This window comes from Montipora capricornis, chromosome 14 (assembly GCF_036669925.1).
Source record: "Montipora capricornis isolate CH-2021 chromosome 14, ASM3666992v2, whole genome shotgun sequence".
Lineage (NCBI taxonomy): Eukaryota > Metazoa > Cnidaria > Anthozoa > Scleractinia > Acroporidae > Montipora > Montipora capricornis.
Genome location: NC_090896.1, coordinates 20,218,925 through 20,232,301, shown reverse-complemented (window position 1 = coordinate 20,232,301; position 13,377 = coordinate 20,218,925). Strand labels below are relative to the sequence as shown.

The 13,377-nt window shown below is 38.4% G+C and overlaps 1 protein-coding gene across 1 annotated transcript; it reads left to right on the top strand.

Annotated features, from left to right (window-relative positions):
• Nucleotides 1-850: 850 nt before the first annotated feature.
• LOC138033438 (somatostatin receptor type 5-like) lies at nt 851-5,995 on the top strand. Its single transcript, XM_068881181.1, has 3 exons — nt 851-872; nt 4,108-4,203; nt 4,497-5,995. Exon 3 carries the CDS (start codon nt 4,503-4,505, stop codon nt 5,616-5,618), a length of 1,116 nt encoding a protein of 371 aa, XP_068737282.1. The 5' UTR covers nt 851-872; nt 4,108-4,203; nt 4,497-4,502; the 3' UTR covers nt 5,619-5,995.
• Nucleotides 5,996-13,377: the final 7,382 nt, after the last annotated feature.

Genomic DNA, 13,377 nt, shown 5'->3' with positions numbered 1-13,377 from the left:
AATGAATCGATTAAGTCAAGGATGGATAAAGTATGAATATATAGATTAGTGGAAGAAGAGAGAAGATGAATGTTTGATTTTTAATGAAAGTCCGTATTAGTCGGATCCACAATGGACAAGCTATAACAAACCAAAATGCGGCGTTAATTACACTAAACACCAAAAGGTTTTCTCGCTAAAATGTATTTTCATATCACTTAAGCAACGAGAAGACACGGAAGAAAAGTCAGGAAAACCTTCATATCGTTGAGACTATATATAGTTGAGAAAATCTGAAATTTAAATCTGTAATATAAATCTGATACGCCTGAGCTGCAGAGTATATGATTCCGCAGGCGTAAATTTAGACAGGTATATAGCAAGAATGACAACAGCTCCACCGGTTTCTGACTACGTTTCACTTATTTTCTTGTAACTTTTGCTCCCTGATCCAACTCGTACTTTCCTCAGTCAATGCCGATGTGTAATGTCTGCCAGGCCTGTCCGCTTCTCTATTAAGCATTATGGAAAACGCATGCATTAGTTACAGCTGTTGCGTAAATGAGACAATGATGCTATGACGTTTATCATTTAGCTCGATTTATTGACTTTTCCAAGATTGAAACATTTCAGTGCATTTCCAGAATCATTTACGACTATAAGCTTAGCGCGTTCCATACGAGCAAGCCGTACAGTTTCCCACGCTAAGTTCGCTCGTGTGTGTTCGCGGCTAATTTCGCTTGTGCTGTCGTATTAGGCCACACCACATTTCTTTGTATATCAAAGAGAACACTTTTCTAACTGAAATCGTCGTAGAGGACGTCAGTCTACTGTAAGGAAAAAAATCACATTACTTCGCCCCGTATCGCGCCAAAGAACCAGGATACAGGCTGGTATAATTCTATGATACTGTCTTTCAACAAATTCAGTATTGAGTCAGTTTATCAAAGTCGGTTATCTAGCCACGCATTACATTCTTCACACCTATCATGAAAAAGAAGATATTGAGTAACACTCTTGTTAATATGGTGTTCGTCAGTTTTACTCCCTTCTCTCTGTCAGCGATCCGATTTTCTGTAAATCTAGCAATAGCCATGCAGATTGGACTCAAGAAATTCAAAACGAACATTTATCTGAAGTTACTTTGGATCCAACTCTGGTTACATGCCACAGAAAGCTCCAAAAACCGCTCATCAGCTGAGATATATAGATGCAAGTTTAGAGGATAACGATAGACAAACGATGTCTAAGACAACTTACTATAAGGCCAAACGGCCATCAACGTTGTCAAAAAAAATTGAAGGGATTTAATTCTTGCTTACTGCACGGCGCGACTGATTAAACTCAGGTTGTTTAGTTTCGAAATTACGTATCACCTTACTCACCTTGTCCGACAGGAGAAAACTTCCATACCATTTCTTTGACACCATCCTAATGGAACTTTGAAGAGGTGTTGGATTCACACTTTACTAATGAATCAGTAGAAGAATAAGTTCATCATGAAATAAGCAAATAGCCGGCAAATTAAACCAAGATCTGATGAAAATGTATGTTGTGTTTTTCGGAGCACGGAATGTTTTATAGACTTTTTTTTTTGTAATGCTAATCACACTATCCTTAAAGTGAGTAAGTACCAAAATCGAAATTCTCAATGACGGTAGGACGTTCTGACATCTTTAAGATTTATGATCCTCAGAGTGTTGCCTAATAGACCAATTTCGATATATTAAAATTCAGTCGTAAACAAAAGACATCATCTCGAGGCTCTGGGGAATAAATATAAGGATTTGTATGAGTTTAGTCCCCAGAGCCTCGAGATGATGCTTTTGTTTTGGACTGAATTTTAATATATCTAAATTGGTCTATTACTACTTCATGGCATAGAGCAAGATGAGTGTTTGCATTTGGCTTTGATTCTAAGTGGCTCATTTTTCGTATACCTGTGAATTGAATTTCAAAGCAATACAAAGAAAAGAGTAACAGATTCACAGCAAGACAGTCATTAGTGCACTTAGTTGGAAAGCTCTTCAGCACTTGTGCCTAGACGCCGCAAGGACTGACGAAGAACGAAGGGTACCTGGCGTTCAAGAATCGGGCCAGCTACTTGAAGAAAAATAGGTACGCAATGCGTACATGTATGGGCTTTGCTGCTTTCCACAAAGGTCAACCACACTTGCATCTCATCCCCTCAGCTTTTCCCTGATACTCCTCCCCTACTTTGTACATTGTACTCTTCAACTATCCATCAAAGTGTTTTCATTTGGACTGTGAACAGCTCTAATATTTGTTTGTTTGCCGGGAAATGTGCCAAGACCTCCAGTCCACATAAAATATGTTGGGAAAAAAAGTGTGTGTGTTAATAAACTTCATAACAAATTTCCCAAAATTTAAATATACAATTCTGATTGTGAACCCAGTGTTTGGAAATAGAATTGACTGAAACAGTTACTCTGAATCAGTTAAAAATAATTCCGAGCTGGAATATATATATACTAGCCACCTTATCCCAAAAGCTGCACTCATCAACTATCAACTCTGATAGTTGGCATGGCGGTTTGCACCTCACCAACGGCTGACACAAATCTTGAGCCTCGACATATTATGTAGACGCATTTACTGTCTATTGACCACGACAAAGTGTTGGAGGTTTGGAAAAGTCATTAACTGACCTATCAAACAATTTGTTTCATAAGGTAAACTAAATTGACAATAAAATCAAACAAATGAAGATAATAATATTTGCAACTTTGTTTAACAAATTAACTTAACAAGGATAAGAGGGATTCCTATGCCGACTGTGAAAAGATCGTTCACGTCACCTATTGTCATTAATGTGCCAACCAGAGCTTCATTGGCTGTCGAAACAAAGGGTCTTTTGTTTCAGTGGTTGGCACATTTGAATAACAAAAGCAATGTTTGTAAACAGATATCATCCCTACATAATATGACAAGGGAAAGCAAACAGAACAGCACTCAGTCCAAATCATGAATAAAAATTCTTTAAACAAACCAAGTTCAATGCCGGCACAAATATATTTTAGTCTGTGACACTTATCAGACTCTTTGAAATTTTGTTGTGTTGTTCAACCCTCACAATTTAAGCCTACAAATGTTGGCTTGCGAGAGTACTAAAATGACTCCTATGTCGTGAACCCGCAACAAATCTTGAGGCCGGCAAATGTTGGCTTGCATGAGCAAAATAACTCCCTTTTAGGAAAGAAATGAAACTGCAATCCGTTTCGTTTTCGTTTTAGAAAGAGAGCCAGATTTTCGACAAATACAAATTCATAATGTCGACATTCAAAGGAGGAGAAAACGAAACTTTTTTTTTTCGCAAGCAGCAAATCGTGGACACAAATCACAGCAATACAGAGAGTATCCTAAACATTCTTAAAAGCTAACCGTAGGCCTAATTAGGCCTAAACAAAAGTTTTTAGGCCTAACGTTTATCTTTTATGAATGTTTAGGATACTTTCTGTATTGGTGAAACAATGACCTGCAACCCGCGACCTGCAACTTGCGACCTGCGACCTGCGACCTGCAAATTAGCCCCGCCGCAAGATGGCCGTCACTTATTTCCACGCTCTAGTGCCCAAGCTTATGCAAACTCTTGAGGATCACGTGACCATTCTTGTATGCCGACGAATGCCGCAGATGACAACTTAGTGAGAGCAAAGCTTGCACAAAAACTGGATGATGTGCTCAACGAGATCAGAGTTATAACACAACTGATATCAAACACTTAGCTACCAACAAATATTACTATAACAAAAATCCTGTTAATTTAAAAACCTGGTTTTCACTAGAGACGCAGCACAATTGCAAGTATAAGTAGCTTATGCTAAATGAAAGCGAAACTACGGCATCCGCCATTTTGTTCAAATGCGTAGACGCCGGGAATTTAGAACGAGTGCTTTAATTGGCCAGAAGTACCAAAATTTCCTTGTTCTTATGCTTTGTTTCGTTAAGCGCAAACAAAAGGAAAAGGAAATTTTTTTTCATCCTTGTGCTTGTGCGAGTCAACCCCGTTTTCACGATGAAATAAACGCTCCTATACTTGCTCTTGTGTTTGCGTCGCTAGTGAAAACCAGGCTTTAATGTTTGAAATATTTGAAATCCTAATCACAGGCAGTCGTTGATCAATCCTGCACATTCAAAGAACAAGAAGAACAAGGACAAAAGAGGCAGGAAGACAGATTTTCCTGTATTAATTAAAAGTAGCTGGTAAGTCTTATCAATGCATTAGTTTGAAACTCACATATATAAATCGCATATTGCATCCCTTGTCAATTAATGTCATCGCAATTTGTTATTGCGACTGAAATTACTCTCATTTACCTCAATCTATTCTATACTTCAACAATTACGGCGAAAAAGACGATGAAAAAAACCGAAGAAAGCTGTGTTCCTACGTCACAACTGTTCACCCAAGGGAGGGGGAGGTAATGAGACTCCAAAACTGATCAGTTTCCCAATTTCGTATGAATTTCTTTTTTTTTTATTTTTTCTCTTTTTAGAGCAGCATGATAGGAAAATCTACAGTGAGTAATTCGACAAACTCCACTTTTCCTACGGAGGTTACCGATAGCAGCGCCTCAGTTCCGCCTGGCCTTACCCTTTATACTCAAGTCACTTACTCTGTCATTGCCACAATCGCCTTCCTTGGAAACATGTGTGTTATCTCTATCTTCTTGCGTGATCGAAAGTTGTTGAAAAAGTCTTACAACATGTTGATTCTTTCCCTGGCAATAGCTGATGTTTTGACGGCCATCCTGTTGATTTCAAATCCAGCTTTTGTTCTTGGCGACGCCTTTCCATATCCAGAAAATCACTATCTGGGCAAAATCTTTTGTCAAGTAGTTTGGAGTCGCATGCTCCTTTTCCACATGGTCATTTTCTCGGCCTACATTTGCTTGGCCTTGGCGATGGAGCGATGGTATGCTGTGGTCCACCCTCTGAAGTACAAAGCCGCTTTCATCACAAAGCACACTCTCGTTTATATTGGATCATCGTTTGTGTGGTCTTTTCTCCTCGTCTTGAGCATCTCCTTTGAGGTCGGATATGTTCCCTTAAATCCCCCACAACGAAGGTGCAAATGGTTGCTACTTTGGGAGGGGCAGTCGATTCGCACGATCGTGGGGGTGGTCCAGGTCCTGTTGAAAATGGCATTTCCCAGCGTCACGATGCTGGTGCTATACGCACACATGATTTACAAGACCAGCAGATCCACAGTCACCTCAGCAGAGAGCAAGGCCAAATTTCGCGGGAAAATGACGCGCATGGTAGGTGCCGCGTGTCTGATGTTGATCGTTTGTTTGGCGCCGGGCCAGATCAACTTTGCTCTGGCGATGGCGGGAAAAGTAAAGCTTGATACTAAGACCCATCACGGTCTGTCGATATTGGCATTCATCAGCAGCTGTATGAACCCATTCATCTATGGTCTGAGCAACAAAAACTATCGCCTTGGATTTCAAGGATTGCTTCTTCCTGTAAGCAAAGCTGTCGGATGCGCGAGACGAATTTTGATCCGCAGTGGAGTCAATCCGGAAAATTCTTCCAAGCGAGAGGTGTCTACAATGGAGGCTTGGGAGAAAGCTAGTGACGATGGAGGAGCGAAAAAAATGAGTAACAGTATTTGACATTCATTGTTTTTTTGGGCGTCAGATCAGATGAGCTACGACATTACAATGGAATAATTGATCCGTGAGATTTTTTTATTTCTGTATAATGTATGTGAAAACCGATCCAAATTTTGATCTGAAAAGGACTTCTTACGCCCATGTGATTGCGTGAAAAAGTTTTCGTTAGTTTTTCTATTATTTCTTTGCTGTAGATAGATTGTTAAGATTGTCTTGCTTTCAGTGTTTTACGTCAGCTGTGGCTTATTATACCTTAATACAGAGCATGGCGGCTTGGTTTGCAGATTTACGTGAAAGTGGGCTGATTGTGCATGAATTGAACGAGCCACGGAAGCTGCGTGGGATTCAGTCACACACGCGAGATTCCAGCTAGCCGTGTTTGCGTGCTTCCAAATCATAACGGTTAATTACCAATTGAAAGTATACTGGAGATTTACGACGCCGACGCTACGTGTGGGCGCATATGTTTTCAGATGCCGAGAACAGATCTTCGGGATACGTCTGGGCGGGGCCTTAATGTCAAGGGGAAGGTCAAGCTAAGACAGTTATTTGGAATTGCGAAACGAAAGCCTGCATTTAGTTAGGGTATTTTAAGCAGTGTTAATCTGTCCGAAATATAGTACACCACTAAAATCAAATCTACGTTGTATCGAGTATCGACTCTTGCTCAAAATAATTAGATTCTCAACTTCTATTACGCCGATTGGATTATTTATTTATTATTTATTTCTTTATTTATTTATCATCAATGACCAGGGCATACAAGAAAACAGGAGACTATCCTCCTTTGATCAGAAACTCTATCACTGGCATTTCGACACAAAATGGCGGATCCAGTGACGGTTCGAGTGGTTCAGGCTAATACAAACTACTATCAGAAACGTTTAATCATGCGCACTAGTTTTTGAAAAAATAATATTTGAAGTGGACAAACATCGCTTACCTGAGCATAATCCTCATTTGAAAGACCACAAAACTGAGGCTTTAAAAAACTTTAACCAAAATCCCATTACCCAAGAGTAAGAAGGTTAATTTGTCCCCATCAGCGTCAGAAAAATTTTGCGGGGAAATAACAATAGACCAAACTCAATGTTGTGCCCAATTCAAATCTCCCGGGATTTAAAATCCTTGTGTATCGTATTTGCGTTATAATATAGCGTTCACGTTTTATTCCCAAAGGATTTGAATTGGGTACAACATTGAGTCAGCCGATTTTTGGTCATTTGTTTATTTTCTCGCAATTTGGGTTTAAAAACGGACACTTTTCAGACTTTTCTGGAGACTAGGCCAATAACCTGGTTGATCGACTCTTGCTATAACCTAAAATCATCCCTGAAAATATCTCCTGTAAGGCCCCCCCCCCCCCCCCGACAGCCCCCAGACCCCCTAGAAGGGTCTGTCTCCGATTCTCCGATTGACTAAATCCTGGATCCGTGAAATCATGGAAGGGAAGCGTGCAAAGGAAAACTAGGCGTTGCAGAGTCGAACGGAACCGTACTTGTGGTGCGGAAACAAAATATATATGATGACAAATAAAGAAGCAAATTACAAGAATCATAAAAACTAAGACATCATGATCTCTTGTCAAAACAAAATAAAAAGTTCTTATGTTCACAGACGTTTACATTAAACTACAAGGGGCACTCGAGACGCTATGTTGGGCTGCCTGTGCAGAGAATGTGAAAAACTACATGGAAGACAATATTTGAACCGCAAAAAAGAAGCATGTTTTTTTAAGCAATCGCAGGTATGAACGTTACTTGAACAATGCCGAAAGGAAAGCCTGAAAAAGGCAGGCTTCCACGGGATTTATATCCGCTGCGATACCGGTACAGTGCTTTACCATTTGAGCTATCAGCCAAATGAGAGGCCATCTCAAAGTGCCACCGTTCCCCTGCGGACCCGGGAGCCGAATCCTGAGCTCGTACGTTGGCTGAGATTTGTTGATCTTAATCTTACTTAGAGAGTTTTTCTCCGGGTAATTCGGTTTTCCTCCCTCAGCAAAATTGACTCCAAGCCTGTTCCCACCTGGCTGTGGCGCTGTCCGTGGTCATGCATTTGTCGTGGTCTGGGGTCGAGAGCCAACCCAACAGCACAGCTCCTTTACTCTGACCTCGTTAAGAAAGCGCCAGATATTATTATTGTCATTATTATTATTATTATTATTATTACTATTATTATTATTATTATCATCATCATCATCATCATCATCATCATTATTATTATCATCATCATAGTCATACTACTCAGCTTATATTTTTAACAGCTGGTAAAGTTGTGGTGTTGGGCAACAACAAGTTGCCAGAGAACACCAAAATGTTTCTTTTTCCTGTCCTTTACATTTCCAATACTTTTCTTCGCATCCTTGCTGATCCCAGCAATGCAGACTTCTGGATTAAGGTAATTGATGTGCCTACTCCTATGCCCTTTAAGTTGCCCTTCAATCGCAATGGCACTGTTCGTAAAGCCCTCAATATTAGACCATATTCGTATTCTCGGTATTGGACTGGAACTAGCTTGCAATGGAGGCTAATGCGAGGGAATATATTAGAAAGTATTTGCATTTGAAAAGATTCCCCCGCATTAGCCTCCATTGCAAGCTAGTTCCAGTCCAATACCGAGAATACGAATATGGTCTAATATTGGTACGACTTTGGTTTTCACTTCCCACATTCTACTCAATTCATTATTGAATTATTATTATTATTATTATTATTATTATTATTATTATTATTATTATTATTATTATTATTATTATTATTATTGTAACAAGGCAGTAGGAGATGTGAATACGAAGAGAATTCGAACATCAACGACAAAGGCCTACAATATGGGTGAATATGGGTGATTACTAGCATTTGATCATTTGGCATGCCTTGCATCGTTTCGTTGTTGAAGTAAATTGATAAAATTTTCCATTTCAGTGGATCGTAAATGGTTACGTCAAAGCGGCTTAATTCATCACACGCACCAACCGATACTGACAAGCGATTAAAAAACCGATATTGTCGGCTCTCAGTACTTGCCACTGAAAAATAACGGTCGACGATGAAAACGTAATGGAACAAATATTAATATTGTTTTCGTCAATTTGTGGATAAAGTTAAAGATCAAAGGTCTGTCGATGACCGATTTGCTTTCTAATAAAGGGTAACGATTAGTATGTTGCTGTGCGAATGGTGCACTCTGAACTTACGAGAAAAGTTTCCGAATTCCACAAAGGCTTGTGCACACATATATGGCATTTAAAATAAGGATTGCATGAATTTCTTTCAGCTATTAATGCTACAGGGACAAAGGAATCTGCCATTTAAAGTTACTTTTCGAGTCGATTTTTTAAATTTTTAAGGCTTCCACAAGTGAAATATATACGAGACGAAGCAATTTTCCTTGCACGAATTTAAAACGTTCTGTATGCACTGGGTGATCAGAGTGATAATAAAGAACTGCAACAAAACGAGATGTAATATTTCTTGTAATACATTTTTAATGAAAGAAAAAAAGCACGTGCATTTACCAGATAGGTTTCGTATAGGAAATGTGAGTGTATTTCGTGATCTATGGCCATGAGTGATACGTCACAATTTGAGAACTTTCAAAACATCTCGATTGAACATAAATCAAGAAATGTAAGTTTGAACGATTTTTTATTCATCATAAACTCAACAAAATTACTCCATTGCTGTGTTTTCATGGCAACTTCCCTATTGCACTCTACAACATCTGTTGCACTCCCAAGATAACTTATTTATGCAGTCGTCATTCGTGAATCAGAAATATTCTATATTCTTTGTGTATATAATATTTAAAGTTAACAATTATTCTACGAGAGCACGCTGGATATGAAGTGATAAGTTATAATCATTTTATTTCCAGCAAGCCCGAGTAGAATAATTGTTTTATTAAAAACTCCAGGATCAACAACTCTTCCACTGAAGCATCGATTTCTGCCTCGGACGATTCCGGTTCAAAAAGGCTTCTGTCGGCCATTTTTTCTCAGAGCCGCAAAAAAATGTTTTCAGCTCGTTTTATAGAGCGTTTTCACATGACGTTACTGCGGCCATGATGGTGCTCCAAAACAAAGAAATGGTGGTCATGATGGTGCACCAAACGAATCCTCCGGGAATAGACCTTATCCACGATGGCCGCCATGTCGGATTTGCTATTATCATGCAGATTAGCTACACACTTCTGATGGGGCAAACAGCACAAGTTCGAGAGGTTATAACGAACATCTTAGCCACACAGTTGATTTGTTTCACGTTCATTGAATGTTTATCACCTAAGTAGTAAATTAGAATGATTTCACAAGTTACTTCGATGTTTCTTTAGTGCTTGAAAAATGAGCAGAAAGCGAAGTAGAAGGTTAAAATGTCAAAGGCAATCAAAATATATAGAATTATTATAAAAGGTAGTTAATTCTAAATTCTAAAATGTACTTTCAGCAATGTTATTTCAATATTTCGACGAGCCGATTTTCCGCAATTTGCCTTTTTTCCATGTTTGCCCCCCTCCCCCCCCAGCATAACAGATGGATAATTTGCATGACAATTTGAAAACCAAAATGACGGCTATCGTGAATAACGGCAAAGACTTGTTTCCATATCTCAAAGTGTCCTTGGACGTGAGGCCTATTGAACTCTATTTTTATGCAAATACTTTCTTTTGTTCCAGTAATCCAATATGGCTGCTGGTCACCTGAGTGAAAACGCTCTATTGCTGAAGAGTTCTTGACCATATTAGGTACAGCAGGTATATGAACTGATAGCCTGTGTCTGGCGAGCCAATGAAAATGCTGGAAATCTGATATCCGTAGTTCACTTTTCAATAAAACTTGTTTTTTACAATGACTGCAAAATTCTCGCTTGCTCATTGGCTAATTTTTATTGTCAATAAGCGGACAGACACATAAATTTATAATTTATGCGATAATGAGACGACATTGCTCGCGTCAAATTGACGTTTCTTGCACTTTTGTCTTGCGTCCTTGTCTTGTTTCGACTTAAATTTGACCCCTCTACCTTTTTGTTATTGTAATAAACAAATTGATGTCAGTTTTTCATGCGTTTTTCCTGTTATTGACAACGAATTTCGTCATGACATTGTCAAAGTAGTCTGCGGATCCACTCGGCTATCGCCTCGTGGATCCACGTGCAAAGCTACTTTGACAATGTTATGACGAAATTCATGATCAATAACAGGACAGACGCATGAAAAACTGACATCAATTTGTTAAATTTATGACGCATGAATTAAAAATGGAACTGTATACAGTTTCCATAACCGTTTTCATATATAATCGGTTTACTATGTATCGGTGTAAACATCTCACTGACAGTGCTTAAATTCCAACAGTTTTCATTTATTTTTTGATGTTTACTTTTCATCCCTAGTTCTCTTTTTGATCCAGTTACGTAATAACGAGTTTTTTTGTACTTCAGTACGTCAATTAAGGCCAGTAACACCACGGATTGACGATAACATGCTGAGGGTAATTAATCGCATGCACCCGTTCCTCTATTTTGTTAATCTTTGGCCTCGGTTTAATTTTAAAAAGCAGAGTGCCAATTTAACCCCCTGGCTCCTTAAGTGCGGTCTTGTTTCATTTCTAAATTTAAAGATGGAAAAAAAATAAATTCGATTTGCACTTAACACCTTTTGACAGTGTTTGCTGCTCCTACATGCAGATAAAAACTCTTATCGTGAAGTCTGAAAGCCTGATTTAAGCTTCAATTGTTTTGTGAATTAGGATTACATACCGCAAACAAAATTGTACGATATGTATCTTATTCTTTCTTTTTGTCCATGAATTAGTTTTAAAAACTTGCTAGTGCTTGGTTGCGTTGGTAAAGAGCAATTAGTTTTAAACTGTATTACGCTTTCTTTTCTATGTAGGGGTATATACTTAAAAGCCATAACAAAGAACTGTTATAGAATAAATTACACAAAAATTGCTTCTATTTATTTTTAATATATGGGAACCTGAAGAAAAAGATTCTGCACCGAATTGAGTCTTTAAATCTCTCGAGGAACGATCAAATGGAGGAGTAATCTACTGGGTAAGCTTGCTTAAAATAACCTGTTCATTCGCCTGACATTTAGGCACCGATCCGGAGGATAGCCGAATTTATCAGCGAACATCATAAAAAGTGTCTGGGACTCGGTTTAGGAAAATAAGATGCATTTTTTTCCCTGACTGAAGTTGGTCTTTTAACATGGTTTAATATTTGCTGTTTTGTTAACCGTGAACAAAGCGAATCTTGTCCTGAAGCGTCAGGGTTGTTTTTTATTTTTAACGACAAAGGATAAATTCATAATAGCCGGCTGAACAAGAAGTCCGAAACGGCGATGATTTCGATAAATGGACTGTCACAAAATCCGAGTTTAGATTAAAGTTTCAAGTGCAAAACGCAAACCTTTGACAAATGCTAACTAGATGCTGAATTTAAAATCTAAGCAAAAATTAGCTTGTCTTGGCAGGGTTGCCACCATTCCTATTTGCTGGCCCTGATTTACCAGAGAGAGCAATAGCGCCACTCCTGTATACGCGACACTTCAGATCTAAACGCAAAAAGTAAAATAGGCCCTGGCTTTCTGACTTGGAATTAGGATTGACTAGGATTGACAATGATAATTTCGAAGAATACGGATTTAACATCGGCTATCACAGGATCAAGGAGCTTTCGCGGCAAAAAACCAGAGTTGTAGAATAATCCTAATTGCATGAATACGCATGACCGGCTACTTCACCAACGCGCAGTTCAACGCGCAGTTGACCTTTTTATTCACTTTTCTATAGCGTTTTACAGAAAAATTTTTATATTTTTGTCGTGCTTTAAAAACATTTTTAAGCACGACAAACTCTGTTAAAAGGTATTAAGTGCATATCTCGTTTTGACTTTTTTCGTAAAATTTACAAATAAAACAAAACGCAAAGAAGGGCATTTGTAAAAATTTAACAAATAGCAAAAGCTCATCTCCTCGCGTATGAGGGTTGAATAGAAACAATTCATTTTTAAAATCTTCATTCTCAGCAAGGTGATCGATGTAAGCTGGCAGATACGGTTTTACATTTTAACGCCCTCAAAATATGTGATTTTTGGTGTTACCAGCAAGTGTTACATAACTCGCGCGCATACATAACTATATATGTGTTATCATGCTCAGCTGTTGCCTTAATTCAATAAATGTTGCTGTGGCATTAGTACGTATGTGGTTTGAATGAAGGTTATTTCAAATCTTTTATCTAAATATATTTCTTAACGCTACTTGGTGCGCAAAGGGTTAAACGATTTAATTGAGAGACAGCTATGAACTTCCCTGAGTTCAGTGCGTCCAGTAACGAAATAAGTTTTCACATATGTACATGATCTCTCCAACAAATTTCAGATTTTCGAAGATCGAGTAGAATTTGATAAAAATATCTACTTCTCCTGGACAATTGTACCCGAAATTAAAACGATGACATGCAAAGGATATTAAAAACGTCTATCAAATTTTATGACCTGCATTTGCTTTGTAACGAATCATTTAATGTCACTGCAAGATATCAACAGAAGACATTTGATTATTAATGGCCCTTTTTGCTTTTGTGTTGAAAATTGAGCAATTCTTCGATATTCTGGTTACGCAACTGATTAGATTCAAAACAAAAAAGAAAAGATGAAAGACCGCACACCTAACCACTGAGAGTGACTTTTTTCGGTGACTTTTCAAAATGAAGGTAAGTTTACGTAAAAACTTTCAAGGAAGTATGAAC